The 25,950-nt window shown below is 38.6% G+C and overlaps 1 protein-coding gene across 1 annotated transcript; it reads right to left on the bottom strand.

The window, feature by feature from the left end:
- Positions 1-673: 673 nt before the first annotated feature.
- Positions 674-15,684, bottom strand: LOC149302875 (hyaluronidase SFHYA1-like). Its single transcript, XM_089482083.1, has 5 exons — positions 14,782-15,684; positions 14,028-14,117; positions 13,483-13,805; positions 11,086-11,155; positions 674-1,012 (listed from the first exon to the last, which is right to left on the bottom strand). The coding sequence occupies exons 1-5, from the start codon at positions 15,682-15,684 to the stop codon at positions 674-676; spliced, it is 1,725 nt and encodes a 574-aa protein (XP_089338209.1).
- Between the last annotated feature and the right edge of the window lie 10,266 nt (positions 15,685-25,950).

The raw sequence follows: 25,950 nt of genomic DNA, 5'->3' as shown, positions 1-25,950 counted from the left end.
TGGAGAACGGGGTTTGGTAACGGTGGTCATAGGAATCTTGTCCGGCTGTATCTTGGACTGCACTTGGGTGCCTTTCCATCACTGTCCTGCACTTGGATCAGGGAGCTTTTTGGACTGGGACATCCTGGGACCCTTAACTATTCATCACTACTGTGAGATTCCTGCTCCTCCTTCGGGATCACCCCAAAATCAGTGACTTTGTATTATGTGAGTATTTCTGGATATGGTGACTGGTTTGTGGCACCAGGCTGTATGGGCAGGATATTGTCTGAAATCATGCTCTTATCAAGATCTCTGTGTGTATATAAGTCAGTGTGCCTCTAATAACCTCAGTTCCTGCTTAACCTCAACATTGCTTCAGTCTATTGTTTGGGTTAATATGCTATACTTTTTAATTAGCACTGTATTTCAGCTCTGCGTATCCAGGATCCCTGGTTCCTGTCCTGGGCTCAAGAATCGGCTTCTGACAGTGTATCCTTCAAACACCTAAATAAAGGGGATGAGTGGTAGGTTGAATCAGAGAGGAAACACCAGAGCCCAATATAAAAATAATTCACTTTTTGTTGAGTGAGCCCGACCTGATGCGGCAGCTGGATGCTTCCTCGTAAAGCTTGGATGGGAGGAGGCTGAGATGAAGAGAGCGACATGGAGGAAGAAGAGTCCCTTTCCAATATCACCGATAGCGTGCCCTGAGAGGAGCTTGAAGAAGGGCACAGATCTGGACTAAGGTCTGGGCTGAGGCAGGATGGGGATCGGCTGGGCTTCGCACCAGGACAGCTCCGCAGACAGGAACAGAGAGAGGACGTACCCCGGATGGCTGAAAGTTGCTCATGGAGCCAGGTGGCGCATGGAGCAACACAACAGCCACCCGAAACTCGGCAAGCATATACACCCTTGTGATCCAGCGTTTTGGGGCAGTCAAAACACCACTTTTAACTTTGGATAAACCTGTGGTTGAACTTTTTTCAGATGAGGTCATGCCCCCCTTTTGCATAGATGCTCCAGGGGCTGCCTGTAACAGAAAGCAGTTGGAATGTGTACATTTATAGCAGGTGTCCCTCAAAATGAAATTGAATGAAATTTAATAATCTTTTGTAGAAGATTAGATGTGGGAAAACTGACTGAATTTAATGAATCGGGTTCAGTTGAATTCTTTAGAAAACTATGTAGGAGAAAAAACTAAAAAGTAAAAAACATGAGATTATAAGAATTGTTGACCCAGTGGTGAGAAAGAGGCTGCTTCTTTAAAATAGGTTGGTGTGGTTTTAGTCAATATACACTGTCTCCTACACCCTAATGATGTGTAACATACCTGAGGGTTTTATGCTGATTGTTTTTAATCAGTACATTATATTCTTTAACTGTCTCTAGGAAATTGAAAATGATTCCAGGATATTTTAATTTAACATGCTTTATGACTTGAATAGAACAAATACACACAACACACAACCATATTATTATTATGAAATGTAAATGTAGCATTGGCAATGTAATTTAGGGGGAACTAAACATTGCCTTGAGGCAATAATCACAAATGTCAAAAGGACATTAAAATAGATAACATCCCACAAAATAAACATTCAGCACATCAGCTTTCTCCAAGTTGCAGGTTTAAGGTTGATGTACTCTGCCACCTGACAAAGAACAATTGCCATAGTCAACCATAAGGACTTTTTATCATCATCATCCTTTCTTATTTGTCCCATAGTGCTTAGAACTTGCCTTCTTTAAATAATTAAATCATAAATCATGGAACGAGATGAACTAGAACAATTTTTGGATCTGTGACTATAGGTCATGGGGCTGTTATACACAAAGGCGTACTCAAAGCCAGATTATTAGTATCAGGGGTTTTATCATTTACAGGAGATATAGTTACTAGAGATTTACTGAAGGGCCATGTCTGCTAGACCTCTCCTGCAAGAAGGGCTGTGCTGGCTTTGCATAATTTAATTTAGTGTTCAGTTAGCAAAGCAGCTTTTAAGACTCCTTGCTTATTTAATTTTGCTTTACATATGGCAATCCAAGCTCCTCTTACAAAAAAAGCTCACTTGGGTGGGATCATTATAACGTGTAGTGAAGTCAGTGAAATTAATGATGCCCATGGGGTCCAGAATGGGCCGAAGTGGGTGTGACGGGAACTACCCTGGGCTGGAAACACGGGGTTTCAGGCTTGTGCTTGGGATGTGTGGGTATCACGGTAGCCCCCTTGAGACTGAGGACATGATGGGATATGTATGAGTTTGGGAGAGGGGCCATGGAAGATTCATGGGGAAGCTCCTTTTCAGCTTCCCAGTCCACTCAACCGGCTATAAGGGCTCCATGCGCCTGACCGGGACAAACCTAGAAACTCTATGAACTGCCGACTGTATAAGAACTTTGCCACAACCCGCTGAAACTTTAAAGAATTGTCACTCAGGGCCCCAACGCCTTATTTGGATATAGATTTTTTGTGTGTGTTATTTATTCATGTTAATTATTTGTTTTTTGGTAGTCATTGTCTTGTTAACACACCTTGTTTTTGTTTTAAGGTTACATGGCAATGACTAGGTTAAATTAATAAATTGGCTGTGGAATTTTCAACCCACTCTGGGTGTCATGTTTTGTCATTATTGGGTAGTTAACTTGGGTTGGGGCCTGGGCATCAAAGTTACTTTTAGTGAATAAGCCCCATCATGTGTATGCTGTACTTATATGTGAGGAACATATTTACTTAACCCCTTAACGACAAAGCCCGTACATGTATGGGGTTGCAGTGCACCGTGATAACGACAATGCCCGTACATGTACGGGCTGCGTTTTCGCCGCGATCGGTGGCTTTGGAGCATCCACGGAAGCCTCACAAGTGAGGCTGACCGTGGATCTGGGGAGGACAGCCCTCCCCAGAAGAAACATGGCCTCCGCCGCACCGATCATCAAAGATCCCGGCGGCGCCCGGCTAAAACAGCTTAGGAAGCTATCGGAATCGCTTCCTAAGCATAAACTGTGTTGCTGACATGCCTCGATATCGAGGCATGTAGCAACACAACCCCTCTACCCTGATAGCCTTGTGATTGCTCCGAAGAGCAACCACAAGTGCCATCATGTAAATTACGTTGCCGTCATTCACACGATGGCATTAACATTAAAAAAACTGAATGAGTTCACAGAGGGTCTATCCAGACCCTCTTGAGAACTCTCGAGCTCCTCCTGCAGGTTGAATGCAGGTACTGCATCCAGCCATGCAAGGTCAATGGAGCCCAGTTCACTAATCAGGAAAATTAGAAAAAAAAATTATTTGTTCAAAAATGTTCAACAAAAAAAAATGGTAACATGTAAAAATCCCCACTGTCACAAAAAAAAAGTTTTTAATGAGCAAGTCCTACAATTCTTTATCTTCACAAAAATTCCCGCATGGAAAGAGTTAAAATATTTGCATTATAAATGCCCATAGGGTGTCTAGTTTTAAAACATGTATGAGTTGATGGGGTAAACTGAATTGGCCGGGTTCAAAGATGTCCCAAATATGGGACATGGGGGCAGTAGGATCAGATGTCTAAATGGCAAAAAAATACACACCTCACAAAGGTGGCCTTTTACCTCCCAAAAACCCAACAAACCCATGCATGTGGGTTATCACTGCGCTCAGGAGATGTTACTGAACACATATTGGGGTTGTTTGACACGGACGTATACCAGGAGAAGTACAACGTGTGCAGAGGCGTATCTACTGAAAATAGCGCCTATGGCAAGCACTGAAATTGCGCCCCTGTCCAAATATCTAAAACCCATTTACTAGCCCCTGCTGCCTATAGCGGGTATAGATCAACACACAAACCCAGATCAATTGAAATTCACTTGTGATCTCAGCACTGAAGGTATCAAATAAACAGAATCAGACATACAAGTCCTGTATTTGCAGGTATTCAATAATAATATATGAAACGTAGCATCGCAGGTATAGATCAACTGAATAAGACACATTATCCCTGTATTTGCAGGTACACATAAATAATGTATGGAAACATAGCATAGCAGATATGGATCTACAGAATAACACAAAAACCCAGCTTTGCAGGTAAAGATCAATTGGAATTCACATAAAAACACGGCATTAAAGGTATATTTAAAACCCCCTAGATTACAGGCATAGATCACAGGTTGCACACCCCAAAGCCAGCCCTGGCGTCCACACTGCCCACATAGAACCTGACCAGCGCCCAGATTACACACATAAAATTTGCAATCTTTGTCCCCAAATAGCCCAGCACAAGTCAACTTTGTCCCCAAACAGTCCGGCCAGTGCCATCTTTGTCCCATATACACCCTGCCTGTGCCATCTTGGTCCCCAAGGCTCAAACCTCCTGCTAGTGCCATCTTTGCCCTTCCACAATTATACATCTATGATACACAAACACTTTTACAGTCACTCACTAATTCACACTTTAATTCAGACAACTCATCCACACATTAACTCATGCTCTCCCTCATTCACTCAATGCATCCACACATTAATGCACACTCTTTACTTATATCTACCCCCTCTCCCTTATCACTTTTTAACCCCCTCCCTCCATCCCTTATCACTTTTTAACTCCCTCCCTCCCTCCCTCATCACTTTTTAACTCCCTCCCTCCCTCCCTCATCACTTTTTAACCCCCTCCCTTCCTCATCACCCCTCTCTTCCCCCCCTTCTCTCTCACCTTGAAGTCCAGCGACGGGAGGACGATGCTTCTGTCTTCCTGCACCGCTCGCTGGTGCCCGCTGCTTCACTGCTGAGCGCCGTAATATGACGTCATATTTCGGCGCCCAGCAGTGAAGCAGCGGGCACCAGCGAGCGGCTTTTAAACACTGTCTTCTTTTTTTTTGATGCGGGGGAGAACGAGGGGCGCCGAGCGGTTGCTAGGCGCCCCTCTCTCTCCTCCGCATCAGTGTTTAAAAGCCGCTCGCTGGTGCCGGTATTTCATGCAGAGCGCCGCAATATGCCGGCATATTGCGGCGCTCTGCATGAAATGCCGGCACCGGGACGGGGGTAGAGGGCTCGTGGAGGAGAATGAGGGGCGCGGAGCGGTTGCTAGGCGCCCCTCTCTCTCCTCCGCATCAAAAAAAAAATAAAAAAAATGCCGGTGAGCGCCATTTAAAAGCCGCTTACCGGCGCCCCCCTTGAGATGGCGCCCATGGCACGTGCCATGGCTGCCATACCCTATATACGCCTCTGAACGTGTGTGAAAAAAATACAAAAAAAATTTACTACCATAAAGTTTGACAAAGGCTAGTGGTAAAATTAGTGCATGGAAAGGGTTAAAATACCAGCATTTCAAATACCTTGGGGTGTCAAATTGTTTTGGCCGCCTTCAAAGATACCCGAAATAGGATATGTGGGCAGACTTTTTGACATGTCAAAATTCCATTTTGGGTATCACTGCGCTCAGGAGATGTTGCTGAACACATATTGGGGTGTTGCTTGGCAGTGACATATACCAAGAGCTGTAAATTGATACCTGGAGTACAACGTGTGTGAAAAAAAATAAAAAAAACTTTTACTACCATAAAGTTTGACAAAGGCTGATGGTAGAACTAGTGCATGGAAATGATTAAAATACCAGCATTTGAAATACCTTGGGGTGTCTAGTTTTTAAAAATATATGGTTTGATGGGATAAATTTCATTGGCCGGCTTCAAAGATACCCCAAATAGCACATGGGGCAGAATGACAAGCTTTGGGGAAAAAATGGTTTTGAAATAGCAAAACGCTACTGGTACTTATTGCCCTATAACGTGCAGAAAAAAGCAAAAAAACATAAAAACATTGGGTATTTCTAACTCAGGACAAATAGTAGAATCTATTTAGCAGTTTTTTTCATTAGTTTTTGCAGATGACAAAAAATCACCATATTTTATCATTTTTTTTAATAGTAAATTAGATGATATGATAAAAATAATCTAAAGAAAACCCTGCTTGTCCTGAAAAAAACCAATATATAATATGTGTGGGAGCACGAAATGAGAAAGAAGAAAATCACAGCTAAACAGCAACACTGAAAAATGTTAAAAGAGCCATTGTCCCACAATATACTACGAGTAAGAAACAGTATTGTCCTTAAGGGGTTAAGGGATGTAAGGGGCAACTGGATTTTTTTTTTTTACAAAAGCTCAGAATTTTGTTTACATAATGCTAAAGGGTTTATTCTCCCTATGTTTAAGATTAATATTTACAATTTCATATACTTTAAAGTTCTGTTCTAAAGATTGCGTCTAAATATTCAGTTTTGAGGGGCTCAATAGAACCAGTTTGTCCCAATGTATTGTGTATACTAAATGACTTAAGAACTATTACATATCCCTTCTTTATATAGTGATCCAGACACTGATGGTGGTAAAGTATACCTCCTATCATTACAGCAACACAGACAATGGTACGGCATATCTCCAATAACCATATACTGTGCTAGACATTGAGGGTGATACAGCATAACTCTCGATACCACATCAGTATATTAATATCACTTTTTAATTATATGTGCTGGGCCATTGGTGCAAGCTTTCCTAGTTTATACACAAATTAGTTGTGGGTAAAACAAGTGTCCAATAATTATGCATTATGGTGTTAACAATGTTAGAATAAAAAAAAACAGAAAACTACCATAGTGCGATCAAGTGAAAAATACACATTAGTATTCATTGACATATATAGCAGGCATACAGTATCTCACAAAAGTGAGTACACCCCTCACATTTTTGTAAATATTTTATTATATCTTTTCATGTGATAACACTGAAGAAATGATACTCTGCTACAATGTAAAGTAGTGAGTGTACAGCCTGTATAAAAGTGTAAATTTGCTGTCCCCTCAAATATAACACACAGCCATTAATGTCTAAACCTTGACAACAAAAGTGAATATACCCCTAAGTGGAAGTGTCCAAATTGGGCCCAAAGTGTCAATATTTTTTGTGGCCATCATCATACTGTAGATCACAGGTCCCACACCCCTAAGGCCAGCTGTGGCACCCAGATTGCACCCACAAGACTTGTCCAGAACCTAGATTGCACAAATAGGACTTGCTCAGCACCCATATTGCATCCAATGAACTTGCCCACCACCCAAGTTGCATCCACATGACTTGCCCAGCACCCAGATTTCATTTACAGGACTTGCCCAGTGCCCAGATTGCATCCACGGAACTTTCTCACCACTCAAATCCAAAATGTTTGCCCAGCACCCAGATTGCATTCAAATGACTTGCCCAGCACCCAGATTGCATCCACAGGATTTGCCCAGCACCCAGATTGCATCCACAGAACTTGCTCACCACTCAAGTTAAATCCAAAATGTCTGCCCAGCACCCAGATTGCATTCAAAGGACTTGCCCAGCACACAGATTGCATTCAAAGGACATACCCAGCACCCAGCTTGAATCAACAGAACTTGCTCAGCACCTAGGTTGCATCCATAGGACTTGCCCAGCACCAAGATTGCACACATAGACTAACCCAGCACCCAGATTGCACACATATGACTTGCCCATCATATAGATTGCACACATGGGAACTGACATCTTTCTCCTCCTCATTAACTCTCCCCTATATGTTTCTCTTTATTTATTAATTTCAATATTCTTATTACCGATTCTCACTATCTACCTCTCCCCCATTTCTCACTTTCTATCCCCCGTTCTTCTGATTGATGATCGGGGTGGGTGGCGGACAAGCCGTTCCTTCGTGAGAAAGTTTTCAGCGATCGCTTGGTGCTCCTCTATCTCCTCTACTCCCTGCAGCCTGGGCGTTGTGCATCGTATGCACTCACCTCGGCCCGGCCCTGGTTAAAGTCCCAAACTCACTGTGCTTACAATGCATTAGGAGGAGTCTACACCAGTGAGTGTTTCCTGCGGTAAATCTTGAGCCACACAATACATACTTTACTATGTTAGGTGGTTTAACAAATCTTATTATACAGGACGCTATCTCCTCCTATTCTCATCCTGTTATTCCTAAAGCAGAATCTCTTTGGGGTTGTTGCTAAGCCATAATGAAGCCAGGGAAAACTCACATGCAAACCAAACTGCCAGCTCCAACTTCAGTGAAGTTTTATTTCACAAATGCCACTACATCTCATAGCACTATCTCTTTTAGGGAAGTCAAAACTTATCCTCAGTTGTCTTTGTTAACAATGACTCCAATTCTCGGCCATATTATTATTTGCCCATAAACGTCGTGGTACACAAATGACTTAGAACAGGGGTATCCAAGTTTTTTCTGCAGTGGGCCAGTTCATCAGTGGGCCGCACTCATTTTTCACTGAGAGAAAATATGGTCTTTTAGCTTTATAATGTATATTAATGCAGGGTTAATTTGGTGATAATGAAAAATGCAGTGGACAAACAGTTACTTGATCAACTTTTGTATGTCATTCTATCAATACTAAATTATTTAAACAGTAACACAAAGTCAGTCCACAAACCATTTCAAATAGCCAAATGAAACTGCACAAGGCTGGAGCACACTGCTTGGGTACAAGCTGGATTTAAGATGGTTAAGGCACACTGAGTTGATCAGGTCTGGATTAAGAGCATCATGCGCCTGGTGCTGAGGATTTTGGTGGCCATTTTATGGAAATAAATAAAAAAGATAGAATCTTAACTCTTCAGCATCCATGTGTACTGGATAAAGATGACATAAATACTCGGCAGATAATACAAGATCGAATCTTATGTGATGGGATTGGGAGTATATGAGTACACAAAAAAAAAGTCATCACACACGGGACGCCTGAAGCCACAATTTAGTACCACTGATCCACTTTTAATAAAGTAAGCAGATTGAAACACACTAAATAACACAAAACCTTTACTTTTCCTCTCACTGATTTCTGGGCCTTGAAAGTTTTTGTCCTTGACTACAAATTCAGGAGGATGTTTTATCTCTGGGTAAGTAAAAATTAAATAGTTCAATTTATTCCTACAGTAAGTAAAGTGCCAGGAAACAGATGACCAAATACACACCAGGACAGGCTCTGCCACACACACACCAGGACAGGCTCTGCCACACCGACACGCAAAAACACACACATACACGACAGGCTCTGCCACACCAACACCCAAACACACACACCAGTACAGGCTCTGTCACACTGATGCCCACACACACACACCAGGACAGGCTCTGCCACACCGACACCCAGAGATACACACACCAGGACAGGCTCTGCCACACCAACACCCAAACACACATAAACCAGGACAGGCTCTGCCACTCCAGCACCCAAACACACACACCACAACAGGCTCTGCCACACCGACACCCAAACACACACACCAGGACAGGCTCTGTCACACCAAAACACACACACCAGGACAGGCTCTTTCACACCAACTCCCAAACGCACACACAGCAGGACAGGCTATGCCACACCGACACACACACACCAGGACCGGCTCTGCCATATTGACACCCAGACACACTGCTTTGTTGTTAGTGTGTTTGTCCCCCTTTGTATTGATGCCCCAGCAAGGACCCCCTTTAGTATTAATGTACCCCTCCACACACACCCTTGTGTATTGCCCCAGGTGTATTTGTGCCCTCAGCCAGCTCCCTTTGTGCATTTATGCCCCCACACCCTTGTGAATTGATTTTTATGTAATGCACCCAGCCAGCCCCCCTCCCTTGTGTATTAATGCCCCCACCCCCTTTTGTACTGGTTAATATAAAGCCCCCCATACCCATGTGTATGGTAAACATTGATTTATATGTGATGCCCCAACCACCCTTTTGTGTGCTTATAATCCTCAGTTGGCTCTGGTGGAAGCTGCTTGAGCACTCCCCCTGGTGGTACCTGTCATGTGGAACAATTAATTTGTTCATCCAGATTTCTCTTACCTCTTAAGGGATTTGTAGTGGACATTCCTAATAATGTTTCCACCTTTGTCAAACAGCTTTTTGTAATAATATTGAACGAAGAATCCTTTTTAACCATGGCCCTCATGTTGTGTTATATTTTATAGCAAATCCTTGAAAGCCCTGAAATCATTTTTGTTTTACTATCATATTATATCACATGTGATTTATTACACTGATACCTGTTCGCATGGATACATGTTAGGATTACTTTTATAGAGATAGAAAAAATCTTAACTACTTATAACAAACATAGTAAAGGTTAAAATAAATAAGACCAATAAGTACCAATTATTAAGGGGAAAATACTTTAATATTAGGAAGATAAAAAAAATACAAGCACAATAATGGATATAGACAAAATGTAATATAAATATTAGAGATTTTTAATATAAACAAGATAATTACGGATAGTATGACAATAAAATCAGGTGCTGGTATGTTTAAGGAGGTAGCTGTGTGTTTTCTGTTCTGGGCACTTGGATCTCTGCCACAGATACACTGACTTTCTACACCGTCACACAGAGACAATCATTCATTTGAAATTAGTGTGCAAGCTCCACAGTGGTAAGCTGCAGGCGCACGTTAGGCGGCCGTTGGGCCACGGGGCACCCCCTTCATGCTCAGTATATAGTGATAGGAATAATGCTGTACCATATCTGTTTAGTAAATGTTATTTATTTAATCTTATTTAATTAATTTAATATATATTTTTTTAGATTTTTATTTTTTTTCCCAGTTTTTCAGTTAACAGTGGAAATGGGCCTTGGAAATGATTTTGTACGACTTTACCCCTAGGGTACCAGCTATGTATGAGAGCATGCAAACTAGCCTTCCATTACGCTCAGCTAGAAAGACGATATAGGTGATGGGAGTTGCATTCCTAAAAAATGGATGAAAAGGGTATAATACACAAATCTAGATTTTCTCCCTAGATTGTTTCTTTAAAGTAATAGAGGAAGAAATACTTTGTTTTGTCTTAAAGAGTGTATTTACATTAGCTATTTTTAAGGTTGTCTCCTTGATATAACTACAAAAATTGTCTTGGACTGCTGTGTAGGGAAATGCGTCCTGAACCTTGCACTCAAAATGTAGGCAGGCAATGTAACAAAACATGGAAAAGAAGAGGGGTATTGGGCGGTGAAGCAGAAAGAGAGGTGGGCATGCCAATTTACTGTGTGCTGTATTGGAGACCTTACCATTACCATTACCTTACCATTCTGTACATTTTTACTGATAATCCACACCAGAAATGTTCCATCTATGTGTTCAGCTAAGGCACTGCATGACAAAAGATGTTGAGTATTTTAGTTGTAATATTAAGGTTTATCACAATGTTAGAACATCAGGCTTTGACACTTTACACAAATGATAGCATCTCTATACATTTTTGTACTAATTGTAGTAGTTCAAAGTATCCTTATATTCACAATATAATTTTTAATTAATCCTTATACAACTTCTATTAAATGCTAACCAAATGTAATATTATCAATGAGGACATCAATATTGTACTAGCTCATAGAACAGCCAGATAAATAAGACAATCAATTGATTTTACAGTCTGTGACAGATAACATAGCCCCTTATTATTGCACACCTCACATTTCTTACCAGTCCATCATTGATTTCTTCCTTCCTGTAATCAATAACTCACCAGTAACTTTTACATATTGTGTGTTTTTAGAAATACACATACTGTAACTCCAGAAATACAGCTCCAGGTTTGTAATGAACATTTACTGTGATGTCCAAACAGGCAAATCAGTCATTGAATACATACATTTATAACAGCTAGACATCCATGTCAAAAGATTATTTTATATATGAAAATGTATACTCGACATTCCAGAAAACTTCCAGTTTACTCACTAAGTACCTATGGTAAACACAATTATTTCCACACTTGGTACTGTCGTATAATACACAAATCTAGATTTTCTCCCTAGATTGTTTCTTTAAAGTAATAGAGGAAGAAATACTTTGTTTTGTCTTAAAGAGTGTATTTACATTAGCTATTTTTAAGGTTGTCTCCTTGATATAACTACAGCTAGACAAAAATTGTCTTGGACTGCTGTGTAGGGAAATGCGTCCTGAACCTTGCACTCAAAATGTAGGCAGGCAATGTAACAAAACATGGAAAAGAAGAGGGGTATTGGGCGGTGAAGCAGAAAGAGAGGTGGGCATGCCAATTAACTGTGTGCTGTATTGGAGACCTTATCTACAGAACGAGACGGATGTTTTTGGAAAGATTGAAAATGTTGATTCAAGCTTCTGCTGACAGAGATACAGACCTTGTCCAGCATTGGAAGGCAAAGTTAAGATAAACATGTGGCTGTTAAAAGTTAAAAAGGGGGTAGGCTCTTCTTTTTATACAAACCTGTTTTGCTTTTACCCCTTGGGCCTGAGGTCAAGATTGAACCCAGGAGCACCCCTTGCTAGAAGCACAGTAGCTTGCTAAACAGGCAAGGTTAAAGGGAGGATAAAAGAGGAAGATCTTACAATTCTGGAAGAGTGTCTCCATAGAAACATGCTTCATGGAATAGAGGTTCCGGAATTCTGATTTTTACATCAAAGCAGAAAAGAATACAGGACTATTTTGTGAACAAAAATTCAGCCGACTATATTAAGAAGATGGAGATGAGGGGTTCACATGCATCTGAGGAAGCCTAATTGGATGAAATGCGTTATGCACATTGGCGTCTTGCACACCTGGAAGTTGCACGGACTACACAGACGGAGCTTTGATCGTGAGCATATTGTTTTCTATTTTTTAATAAATTGTTATTCTTGTTTTTAAAACATCTCCTCTTCCATTCAATTCCTTTATATTCTGAGCTGATGCTCAAGAAGAAGCTGCCCAAAAACTGAATGGAACTCTTTTTTTGGATACCACAAACAGCGGAGTTCACATCTGTTACTTTAACAAATGCTTTTCAGCTTGAGCAAACTGGGTTGTTCAACTCAATTGTCTCACAGAAGACATCATCCACGATTTGAATCTAAGTATAAGTTTTTTATCTATTTTTTTATTACACTTTATTCACATTGGTGTTACATTGAAACAATAGATTTATTCATTTTATTGAAGATTGCAAAGCACTTCATTTATTAATTTTTTGAAACATTTGTTATAAATTATTGAGTGCTGCAGTTTATCTAGTTAATGTTTATAGTCACATAGGGGTTATGTGCTTAGTGCTAGCAGCTTTTCCTATTTTTTGCACAAAGTACTGGATATAATTACTTGTTTGCAGGGTGTTTTTATTTTGTACAAATCACAATTTAAAAGTTTTTTTGAAGCGCCTTAATTCACTTTGATTTATTGTAATTGTCTGTAAAAAAAAGGAAGCCAAAAAAACAGCAGACAACATACCTGAGAACTGTAAAACCATTCAGATCAAGATGTAGGGGTTGTTCCAACTTGGTGATGAGGGAGAATTGATGGACATGTTGGTAGCTTTTTCTTATGTTAATAATGGATTGATCATTTTTTAACATAGTATTAAATAGAAAATTAATGTTCTTGCTGCTAAAACACATTTTTTTAAGTTTTAGAATTCTTTTTAGACATTGTGGAAAAGTTGGTGTTTATGCAGATATTTTGCCTTATGCACACTTTTATGTGTCTCAGAGGTGAAGGTCTTCGGCACTTTCTTCCTGTGTAACATTGACATTCGAAGTTTTCATAAAAGTGATTAAGATCTTCCACTGTCGGATTTCCATGCACAAAATACTTTCCATCTTTCCGTCCTATAACCATATTTCTTTTGTTAAGATGGAGGTAAGTATTTGTGTTCCAGTGCTTACGTGTGCACACACCATTGTTCTGGCACAGTGCCGCACTGCAAAGCTTTGAAGCCAGTGTTACATTGATGATGTATGGATTCAGGGTGTTCACAATGAAGTTATTCAAATTTGTGCATGTTTCCTGTGATTTTTAAAAAGAGAGAAAACCAATCAATATTTTGCGTTCAATATATTTGTAAAGCAAAAAAGTATTTTTAATTCACTATTCTTTTTATAGTTTTGTGGTTGTTTTTTTCTATAAACATTATCCAATAACTTTCAGAAATAGAAGTAAAGTATTAAAAAAATCCTACAGTTTATTAGGTGGAAAGTCTGGAAGAACAAATTGACACTGCTGACATACCTTGCTCAGAGTTAAATTCATATCACCCCACATTACAAATCCAGCAGTGCCGAGAGCTGCACTTTCACCAATTGTGTGGACCAGATCAACCTTGCAATTGAAAAGATAAACAGACAATTAAAAAAATACATTAAAAACATGAAATCTGATAAGTATTGTGAATAACAGCAATACTGTACTTTATCTACCAATGTTCATACTGTATGGAAGAAATCTGAATACCAGATACTGATTAAGATGCTAATGCTAGATTCTACAAAATTACTTGGTGTATAGCCAGGTTTAATGACTGTTTGAAAGGAACAAAGTCAATGGGTTAAACTCTCACTTTGATGCAAGGTGTGTAAAATAAGGGAACTGAGATCATATTATGAAAAAACTTCCTCAGTTCTTACAGAAAACTCATTGGAATGTGTTGGCCCTATAGTTATTTTAGCAACTCTAGTGAAATAGGGGAAATGTTCAGAGAAAGATGTTCAGAGAAGGGTGTTGATAAATATAAAAAAAAATGCATAGCAAATTTTGATATTCTTCTCATTTTCTTAGTTGGTGCTTTTATAAATTGTTGTCATGAGCAATAGAGAAACATTATGTAGACCTAATGGTTGAACCCTTCTAAACTTATAAAAACTAATTGATATTGAAAACATGCACCATGTTCCTGAAATATTATTAACTTAACACATGATCTTTTATTGAAAAGTCTTAAATTTCTCAAATTTCTGATACTTAATAGGAACATATATGTACTAACCTTAGATAGGTATTCCTGTGTGTCATCTGTAAATACTGGCCGATTGTACATATACACTGGAAGGGAGTGTGCAGCGTTTGCTATTTTAGATAGTCTCTTGGCTTCCTGAATGCGATGACGGGAGAACAATGCAGCATTAGTTGATGACCGTAAAGCAGTTTCCAGGTACATATTTGGAAACAGTGCTGTACTTTCTTTCCATAGCCAATGGAGTCCATCATTTCTCAATATTTCAATCTCTGGGCAGCGACCAGTGTAATTATGAGGATTCTGTTTATAGTCATAATTTTGACAATTGGGGAATAAGTAGAATCCCCATAGGTGCCTAGGTCTCATGGATTTACCAATTCTTAAGGTGTTTAGCATCAGATGTTTTGCTGCATGTTCAAACTGTGTTTTAGCAACAGATGCTGCTTTTGTCTGAGAGAGCCTTAGATCTTTTTGTAATGCAAACTCAATGGACATCTTCTTGTACACTTCCTTGGAAGCCCAGTTTCTAATCCATGTAGGCCTCCAGTCTTCCCAGTCAATCACTGCCAGACCAGGTCGCGTTGTAGATGGAATGTAGTGGGTGAGATCCTCCTTGGCTTTCCGTAAATGTTCATGCATATTTGTCATCTGGGGAATGCCTCCATTATAAATGTTGCCAGTTACAGGATGTATTGATGGATAATATCCCAGTCTGTCAGTATAGAACAATGTAATGTTCTGACCTCTTGCACATGACAATGTGCTTCCTTCCATGTCAAAAAAACGCAGGTCAAGTGGAACTCTGAATTTTTTCATGCATATTTCAGTCGGAGCATTCCATATAGATGCAAAAGAAGACAGTCCTTGTAGAGGTACTCGTACATGGCTTGAGCGACACAGAGGAACTACTAGAGCCAACATGACCAATACCATTCTGTACATTTTTACTGATAATCCACACCAGAAATGTTCCATCTATGTGGTCAGCTAAGGTACTGCATGACAAAAGATGTTGAGTATTTTAGTTGTAATATTAAGGTTTATCACAAAGTTAGAACATCAGGCTTTGACACTTTTCATAAAGGATAGCATCTCTATACATTGGGCATTTTTGTACTAATTGTAGTAGTTCAAAGTATCCTTATATTTACAATATAATTTTTCATTAATCCCTATACAACTTGTATTAAATGCTAACCAAATGTAATATTATCAATGAGGACATCAATATTGTACTAGCTCATAGAACAGCCAGATAAATAAGACAATCAATCGATTTTACAGTCTGTGACAGATAACATAGCCCCTTATAATAACACACCTCACATTTCTTACCAGTCCATCATTGATTTCTTCCTTTCTGTAATCAATAACTCACCAGTAACTTTTACATATTGTGTGTTTTTAGAAATACACATACTGTAACTCCAGAAATACAGCTCCAGGTTTGTAATGAGCATTTACTGTAATGTCCAAACAGGCAAATCAGTCATTGAATACATACATTTATAACAGCTGGACATCCGTGTCAAAAGAATATAGGTGCATCAAATATGTCCTTTAATTTATATATGAAAATGTATATTCGACATGCCAGCAAACTTCCAGTTTACTCACTAAGTACCTATGGTAAACACAATTATTTCCACACTTGGTACTGTCATTCTAAAATGTGAAAGATTGTTCTTTCTTAGCCCAAAATGAAATGCTGAAAATATAGTTTTAAAATGTAATTATATAGATAGCTTGGAGGGGAGGAGGTGTACAGCATTAAAGATTGACCAAAGCAAGTGAGAAGGAAATCGAAAATGTGTGTCATTAGGACAAAATGCCACTGGCTAAAACTAGAGGGTTAGATATAACGTAAGGATGTTTTACTTCACTGAGAGGGTGGTAGAGGATAATGTAGTGAAATAAGTAAAAACACTGGTAATATCCAGAATAGACCAAGGGTCATTACACAGGAAAACAGTGGCAGACTATATGACCTGAATGCTTCTTATATGCCTTCTATGTTTTGGTCTCAACAAAACAAAAAGCCCATGTAAGTGGTTTCTTGCTATAAAGCATTGCCCGACATTCAGTGCTATCACAAAGGTACCTCTATTCAGCCAATGTTAGCCAGATAGCTATTTCTATTCTAGAAGATGGGGATTGGGAGACTTTACTAGAATAACATCCACATAACCATACAGTTGAACACAAGAGAACATATTTTTAGCAGAAAAGGTTTAAAATGCAAATCAAATATTTCTAGTATTGCAAAAAATATATATCCCCAGGATTTTGTTAAGATAAGTGTTCATAATTGTACACGTATCCATACTTACATTCTTAGGGGCCACCAAGCTGAAGCAGAAGTGTCTTGAATGGTTCTCTAGACACACACACACAAAAGGTGTATACCTAGAAATATATAGCAGTATCTTACTGGTCCTTTTATATATCACACTACTGGGGGCCCAGGAAAAACTTAATTTGCATTATTTAAATAAGCATAAGATTAGATCAAATAGTTTATCACATGTCCAGGTTTGAGAACAATGCAATCTACAGTATAGGGGCTACTGTAAGATCACAGACAGCAGGGGGTTGGATAAGGTAAAGACATGGTTTCAAATGATTGCACAACTGTGCCACAAAGTTTAAGCATATCATTGCCCACAGATCCTGACTGCAGTATTTTATTTTTATCTTAACAAACTGTACACATTTGTAGACAATAGCACAAACAAATCCCTAGGTCTTCATTAGACAAGTATCGTCTACTACTTTCCATATGTGTTATAGCAGGATAAAAATGTCTGAAACCCATTGCTTTCATCCACCATTGATACTTTATAATACTTTATTATGATGTTCTTTAACATGGCAGATAAAATGTTTGCTCTATAATAAAAAATTAAATGTCTAAACAGAAAATTCTATATATGTAGTAAAATCATTGGGAATGTATTTCTAACTACATAGAAAAGCTTTATCATATACCAAAATCTGATTATGTATTTGTAGCATAAGAGCCACATAGTAGGATGTACATAAGCAAAAGCAGATGCCAAAATGGGACTGCATTGCTAAGAAGTTTTAAATAATAATTTTTTTCTAATTCATTCTGATTTGATCTATGTGTGAAACATAAGGTTTCCAATGGGCTTAACTGAACATTGATTTGCTAAATTATTTAGTAAGTTTTCTGAGGATCTAATGTATTAATGTGTTTCATATTTATAATACTAGTAAAATTCATCTAAAATGTAAAGGCTCAGAGTGATCATGTGTAAAATATAATGAAGAAACTATACTATATTGTATCTAGATAGTGAAGAACACAGACGTACCTTTTAAAATTCTTCCCAACACAAAGGCTGCTTTCATATGCACATAGAACATGATGGCAGATAAGTATGTCTGATCTAGTCAGCCTGTGTGTCTACCTGTTGTAAAACGTCAAATCTTAGGTCCTTGGTCTGGTTTTTCCATGACTTCAATATATTGATCTCCTACTACTTAATCTTAAAGAATATTAGCTTACCCACTACTGTTTTGGTAAAGTAATGGTTTTCTATATTACATCTAAGCTGTCAAGAAGCAACTCCATGGTTTAACGGGTTTTACGCCACAATGTTACAAAAATAAATAAAGATAAAACGTAACAAAAGCATCCTATAAAGTATAAAAGTAAATTAGCGACTGTCTAAGCTTTGGGGTAACCGTCCAATGAGTAGTCTGGTGGATTTCACTCAATAAATATAAGAAGAGACCTTCAGATCAGATGAGTCAATAGAATAAGAACTGGTCCAAATAGCTGATGATTCTGAAAATCAGACATCCCTTTTGGCGGAACAGTTAGTGTTGTGATTCCACACACATATTAGCATTGATAAAGGAAACTTTGTTATCTTTAGACGGTGCTATCTTACTTATCCACACTATTGTCCAAATGGCCCTCTAAGCATTTTTTTGTTAAGTGCCTTCCCCCAACCATGTCTGAATCCATTCATACTATGAGTATACATTATTTACTGGGGTTTACCCTCCTTCATTATAGATTAAGGCAAACAACACAGATCCGTTTAGATCAAGATCTAAGGTACAGCAACCCTAATCTGTTTGTATCAACAAAAAGGCTTAATTTGTTTTGGTTTTGAGAATATTGAAGCTTTACAAACAGAGCCTCTAAAAGTACAGGTACATGTTTATCATGTCTGCTACTACATCAGATGGGTTGCTTAGAAACAGCATGAGATTGAGCTAGATCTGGCATTAGGCAACACATTTAATGAAGCAGTGAAGGGAAATATATATATATATATATATATATATATATATATATATATACTGTCCAATCCATAATGTCCATTAACCTTGTGCATATGATTGCTCTGACAGAAGCGGATATCCAGCTGGTCCTATGCCTGAGGGAGTGAATCCTATTTGGCACCCCTTTTGGAACCAGAACGTGGAGGTAATGGAAGACAAAGCGGAGGAGAAATCTCGGAATCAAACAGGAAAACAGAGCTAGGAGACCTTCTGAAGACATCTGCCCGGAAGGTGGCTCGAAGCATACAGAGCTGTGCAGGTGCTGCTTAGAGGGGACTTTCTCTACCTGATCCTTTGTACACCATGGATTACAGCAACATATCAGAAGTTTTGGACTCTGAATGTGAGAAGTACGTTGATAAAACACACCAGACCTCTCACACTGGATCTCATTGTTGCTTCACTTAATATAAGGAATCTGAGGAGCCCTGTGAGAGGGGCTGCTTTGTTTGCATATTAATTGACTCTAAATGTGGAAATTTTTTTTTTTACAGGAGTGAGAAATAGATCATGGACCATTTTATGGACATTGATAGAAGGACTGGACCCAGCGGCCTTCTTAGTGGTCCGGGAGAACAAATCAGGAATAATTTTAAGGTCTCATATGGGCAATGGCGGTGCCATAAAGACCCAAGTCAGAACTTTTTAGACTGGTGAAAGTCTCAAGTACAAGATTAAGAATTATTTTATTGTTGCTGGCAAGAGTAAGAAATAAGAGCAAATACGTTTTTGATGATCTTAATTTGCGTTTGCAAACTCTTTTTAAGTTGAAAGAGGCTGGTGTAAGCAATACCGACAAACTGATTTTTAATTTAACCCCTTCGAGACAAAGGCTGATTTTACTTTTTGTACCCTTTGTGACAATGGCCTTTTTAACATTTCTGCGCTGCTTGTGTTTAGCTGTAATTTTCTTCTTTCCCGTTTACTGAACCCACACACATTAGATATTGTTTTTTTCAGGACAAGAAGGGCTTTCTTTAGATGACATTGTTTTGATTGTATCATATTATTTACTATTAAAAAAATTATAAAATATGGTGAAAAATTTAGAAAAAAATGACTGTTTCTAACTTTTAGTTGAAAAATCTTTTACTCATCTATAAAAGGTAATGAAAAAACCTGCTAAATAGATTCTACTATTTGTCCTGAGTTTAGAAATACCCAATGTTTTTATGTTTTTTTGCTTTTTTCTACCCATTATGGGGCAATAAGTACAGGTAGCGTTTTGCTATTTCAAAGCCATTTTTTCCAAATCTGGTAATTCTTCCCCCCATGTGCCATTTCGGGTATCTTTGAACCCGGCCAATGCAATTTACCCCATCAAGTCATATATTTTTGAAAACTAGACAGCCCAGGGTATTCCAAATGCTAGTATTTTAACTCTTTCCATGCACCATATCTACCACCAGTCTTTGTCAAACTTTATGGTAGTCATTTTTTTGCATTTGTTTTGTCATACACATTTTACTTCAGGTATGAATTAAAATGTTCTAGTTTATGTCACTATCACAAAACACCCCAATATGTGTTCAGCAACATCTCCTGAGCGCAGCGATACCCCACATGAATGATTTTGCCTGGCTGTTTGGGGGCAAAAGGGCCACATTTGGGGCATGCGCATTTTTCAATGTTGAACTTTGGCATTTGGGGATCCACTGCCCATGCCCTATTTGGTACATCTTTGAGCCGAGCCATTTCAGTGTGCCCAATAAACCCATATATTTTTGAAAACTAGACACCCCAGGGTATTTCAAATGCTAGTATTTTAACTCTTTCCATGCACAATATCTACCACCAGTCTTTGTCAAACTTTGTGGTAGTCATTTTTTTGCATTTGGTTTTCCACACACATTTTAATTCAGGTATGAATTAAAATGTTCTCGTATATGTCACTATCACAAAACACCCCAATATGTGTTCAGCAACATCTCCTGAGTACAGCGATACCTCACATGAATGATTTTGCCTGGCTGTTTTGGGGCAAAAGGGCCACATTTGGGGCATGCGCTTTTTTCAATGTTGAACTTTGGCATTTGGGATCCACTGCCCATGCCCTATTTGGTACATCTTTGAGCCAGGCCATTTCAGTGTGCCCAACAAAACCATATATTTTTCAAAACTAGACACCACAGGGTATTTTAAATGCTGGTATTTTAACTCTTTGCATGCACATATTTTACCACCAGCATTTTTTCAAAGTTTGCAGTAATATTTTTGTGTGTGTATTTTTCCCACACACACCTACTTTATGTATGAATTTACAGCTCCTGGTATATGCCGCTGTCACACGACACCCCATAATGTGTTCAGCAACATCTCCTGAGTGCAGTGATACCCCACATGCATGGGTGTGTCATTTTTTGGGGGAACTAAAAGGCCACATTTGGTACGTGTGCATTTTTCTAATTGGAAATTAGATGTGTGGCCATCCTTCCCCCCGTGTTAATTGGGACGTTGTTGAACCTGGCCCATTCAATTTACCCCATCAAATCATACATTTTTTAAAAGTAGACACCCCACGGGCATTTAATATGCCAGTATTTTAACTCTTTCCATGCGAGAATTGTTTTAAGCTAATATGCTAATTTTAGGACTTGCTCACAAAAATATATTTTTTATATATATATATATTTTTTTATTATTATTTTTTTTAAAAAAAAATTTAACATTTTTTTTCAACTTGGAGGTTCCCCTGATAGTGACATCAGTGGGAAATGATTTTTACATTTTACTGTTTTTTACTATTTTTTTCTAATTATTATTAATTTTATTTTATTTTTTAATTTATTTTTACTAATCACACTGTGATTAGAAAGCTGGGCTCCATTGACTTGCATGGTGAATGCAGTACCTGTATTCAACCTGCAAGTGGAGCCAAAGTTCTCTAGATGGTCTGGACCATCTAGCGAACTTTTAAAATTTGTGGTTCCTGTTACAGGACGGCGGCCATCTTCCTTGATGGCGAAGATTGCCGGCAGCTGCGGCTGTGACCGCTCTCCGGAGCGGTCACAGCCCATCAAAAGGTTAGTGTTTGGTGTCGCTGGATGCCTCCTGATCGAGGCATTCCAGCGACACCATTTAAGTTTAGGAGGCGATCGTCGATCGCCTCCTAAACGCTTTTAAAACGGGATGTTGACGCCCGCTTTTAAAACGGGATGTTGACGCCCCGTGGAGGGGCCAGAGATGGCCCCTTCGTGCCGATCGCGGCGTTGCTGAATGCCTCGAGGTCGAGGTATTCAGCAACGCTTTTTGGGTGCAGAAAGCGATAGTAGATCGCTTTCTGCACCCGTTTAAAGACGTGCCGGTCCTGGCACGTCAATTGTCGTAAAGCACATGCTTTTCCGTGCCGTGCCAGGACCGGCAATTGTCATTAAGGGGTTAAAGGAGATTAAAAGAAGGATTTTAAAGGTAAACATGTTCTGCCTGGGGGAAGCACTTCGAGAAAGGGGAGAAGAAGAGAAGTGCACTCATTTTAAACAAAAACTCAAAAGTGAGACCTAATATTAGAAATGGAAGGCTAGCCCTCTATTGCGGTCATTTTAAAAGTGTCACAATAATTTTACCAAAATCTTTTTAACAAGAAACTTATAGATTGTTTCTTTTTAAAAGGTACTTTGAGGCCATAACTAATGTTTTAGAATCTGGTGATTAAGTAGGTTGAAGCAGAAAGCTATCATCAACCGAATTGCATGATGCAATTAAAAGCGTTTCTGCCCTATTGAATTTTATACGTGACCTTTGAAAGGATGATCTTTTAATATTTTTATGGAAACATTTAATATCCAAGATTTACCCCCTTCCTGGAGAAGAGGGATCATTACATACATTTTTAAGAAGGGTGAACTGGAGGACTATCAGCCTACTGAATGTTGATTATAAAATCATGGCCAAGGTTTCCATCAACAGATCAGATCTTTGGTATCTTAGGATGTGCTATCTGGGAACACCTTAATGTAATGTGTGATTTGATCTAGTATAAGAAAGACCGTAAACAAAAACTAGCAATTCTATCTCTTGCTTTTAATGACAAGACAAGGCTCTTCTTACATTTTTCAGTGTTGCTGTTTAGCTGTAATTTTCTTCTTTCTCATTTTGTGCACCCACACACATATTATATATTGGGTTTTTTTCTGGACAAACAGGGCTTTCTATAGATACCATTTTTTATCATATCATCTAATTTACTTTGAAAATGATAAATGGTGATTTTTTTCTTTAAAAAAATGACTTTTTTCACTTTTAAAAAAAATTGTTTACTCATCTGCAAAAACTAATGAAAAAACCTGCTAAATAGATTCTACCATTTGTCCTGAGTTATGGGGCAATAAGTACCAGTAGTGTTTTGCTATTTCAAAACCATTTTTTCCCCGAAGCTGGTCATTCTGCCCCATGTGCTATTTTGGGTATCTTTGAAGCTGGCCAATGCAATTTACCCCATCAAACCATATATTTTTGAAAACTAGACACCCCAAGGTATTTCAAATGCTGGTATTTTAACCCTTTCCATGCACTAATTCGACCACCAGCCTTTGTCAAACTTTATGGTAGTAAATATTTTCTGTATTTTTTTCACACATGTTGTACTTCAGGTATGAATTTACCGCACCTGGTCTATGTCCCTTTCAAACAATACCCCAATAGGGTGTTCAGTAACATCTCCTGAGCACCGTGAGGCCTTCTTTGTGAGGTGTGTATTTTTTTGCCATTTAGACATCTGGTCAGTCTGTGCCCACATAAATAGAAAGGAGGGGAGTGCAGGGGGCACAGGCAGGACTAGGGGGACACAGAAAGATACTTTTTTGGGCAACAAATTTCATTTACCAACAAAATAAAAAAAATTGTTGGAACTGAAAGGACAGGAAACAATAGGGAAGGATATTAAGTATTTTAGACTTGGAAATTAGAGGGAAGCCTGATATAAATAGGGGTTCCAGTAATTTTTTATTTATTTTAAGAAGAAAGTTTGATTTCCCCTTGTTTTGCTATGATTTTTCTGATCGCATATATTCCCCCCCCTTCCCACAAAATTGAAACATTTATGTCTTAACACCTAAAATATTGAAACAGAATATGATAACATATCACTTGTTTTACCTAGGTCTTGTAGTTAACAGATTTTTGTGATTTTGCATTATGGTTCAATGTTTCTTATGAAGGTTTTTTTTCATATTTCATATTTTTTTATAATGGCCCAATTATAGGCTATTTTAAAGAAAAAAATATTTTAAAGAAAAAATACACATTAGTGGAATGGTAAAACAGTGTTTTATCTATCGAACAGGAATACATCTATTTTTGGTATCTGTTATGCAGTTAGTCAGTATATGTTATATACAAACAGAAACTTGGTTAAACCAATAGGCATTTTACATTTTAAGCCCCCCCCTTAATTCATAATGCACCTCACTTATAGATATGCCACTTGGCCCCCAGATATGCTTTATGCTCTCCAGATATGCGTTATGCCCCCAGATACGTCAATCTGCCCCAGATATGCCATTTTGCTCCCCATATATGCTTTATATGCCCCTCGATATGCTTTATACCCCCAGATATGCCACTAAGCTCCCCAGATATGCCACTCTGCCCCATATATGCCACTCTGCCCCCCAGATATGCCACAAAACCCCCTGATATGTCTTATACCGCCTGGTATGCTACTCTGGCCCCTGATATGAGACTCTGCCCCCCAGATATGCCACTCTGCTCCCCCCGATGTTACTCTGCCCCCCCAAAAAAAACAACTTCCCTGCACCCGAAACTGCATGTTCCAGGCTTCAGATGATACGAATTGAGCATTCCTGCACTAAACCCCGATTATAGGCCACACACCCCTTTTAAAGACTTTAATCAGGGAAAAAAGTGCTGCCTATAATTGGGCCAATACAGTATTTTTTAAAATAATACAAACCACAAACTAAAAGTACTATCAAAAAAATAGCATTGTAAGAGAGGTTATTTATCATGGGCAAACTATATGGACTAATTGACGATAGCATCAAATAATTTAGCTAGACAGCCTTTTGGTAGAATAGTCACTGATGCTTATTTACATATATTAGCAGAGATAAAAGAACATTTGTTGTCAGCACAGGATACAGTGATAGACTGCATTTATCTGCAAGCTGTCATCACCACTTCCCCACCAAATCACAAAATACATAGAAAAACACATTTCACAGCCTGGAAAATGATTTTAAGAAATCCAGATAAAAAAGTAACTTTTATTCAGTGAAATAAAACGTAACAAAAAATGGTCAGTATGGTGCCTGTGCGTGTTTTTGGTGTGGTGGCCTTGCATCAAGTAATAAAGCCAGCTCTAGATGATAGGTGTCAGATTAAATAATCGTTAAATAATTAAAAATAATGTGTTTCTTTTTTCATTATATAGATGGCAGAGCCATACACCATGGGTTAACTGGGAACATCCTCAACATAACAAATTTTACAAAGTAGCAGTGTTTGTTCTGGTGATTAATGTGCTGTTACCTGGCTATATTATTGAAACTGAAAAAACTTAAAAGATGTTTGTTGGGTTTTTACATACTAGAGAGTGCGATACAAGTTTTCTCTAAGTGGAGCAGCACTTTTAAGAGCGCCGTCTGCCCATACAAAAATACCTATATAATTCATTAGCTAGATGAAAACACGTTAGATATCCAATCTCCAAAACCCCTGCCGAGCTCCAGAGGCATTCAGCTGCTGTATCCTTTGTTATCACTTTCCCAGTTCTGTAGTGGGAGGAACCTGTCTGAACAATACGGACCACAAATGACAATTGCAGTTGTTCAAGAAAATTCCACCTACATATTTTATATAATGTCTATAATATGATATAAACATATATACACTATTTGAACATACGTATTGAAACAGACC

The sequence above is a fragment of the Sceloporus occidentalis genome, unplaced genomic scaffold (genome assembly GCF_023333645.1).
Source record: "Sceloporus occidentalis isolate IW3139 unplaced genomic scaffold, rSceOcc1.0.p SCAF_17, whole genome shotgun sequence".
Lineage (NCBI taxonomy): Eukaryota > Metazoa > Chordata > Lepidosauria > Squamata > Phrynosomatidae > Sceloporus > Sceloporus occidentalis.
This window is presented reverse-complemented; position numbering and strand designations above follow the sequence as displayed.

Coding starts and splice junctions, on each gene's coding strand:
- LOC149302875 (XM_089482083.1), bottom strand. CDS start 15,684: ATGGTATTGGTCATGTTGGCTCTAGTAGTTCCTCTGTGTCGCTCAAGC. Junction 13,806..14,027: donor TGAATTTAACTCTGAGCAAG/GTATGTCAGCAG, acceptor TAAAAATCACAG/GAAACATGCACAAATTTGAA. Junction 1,013..11,085: donor AAAATGTACAGAATGGTAAG/GTAATGGTAATG, acceptor TTTCTGTTACAG/GCAGCCCCTGGAGCATCTAT.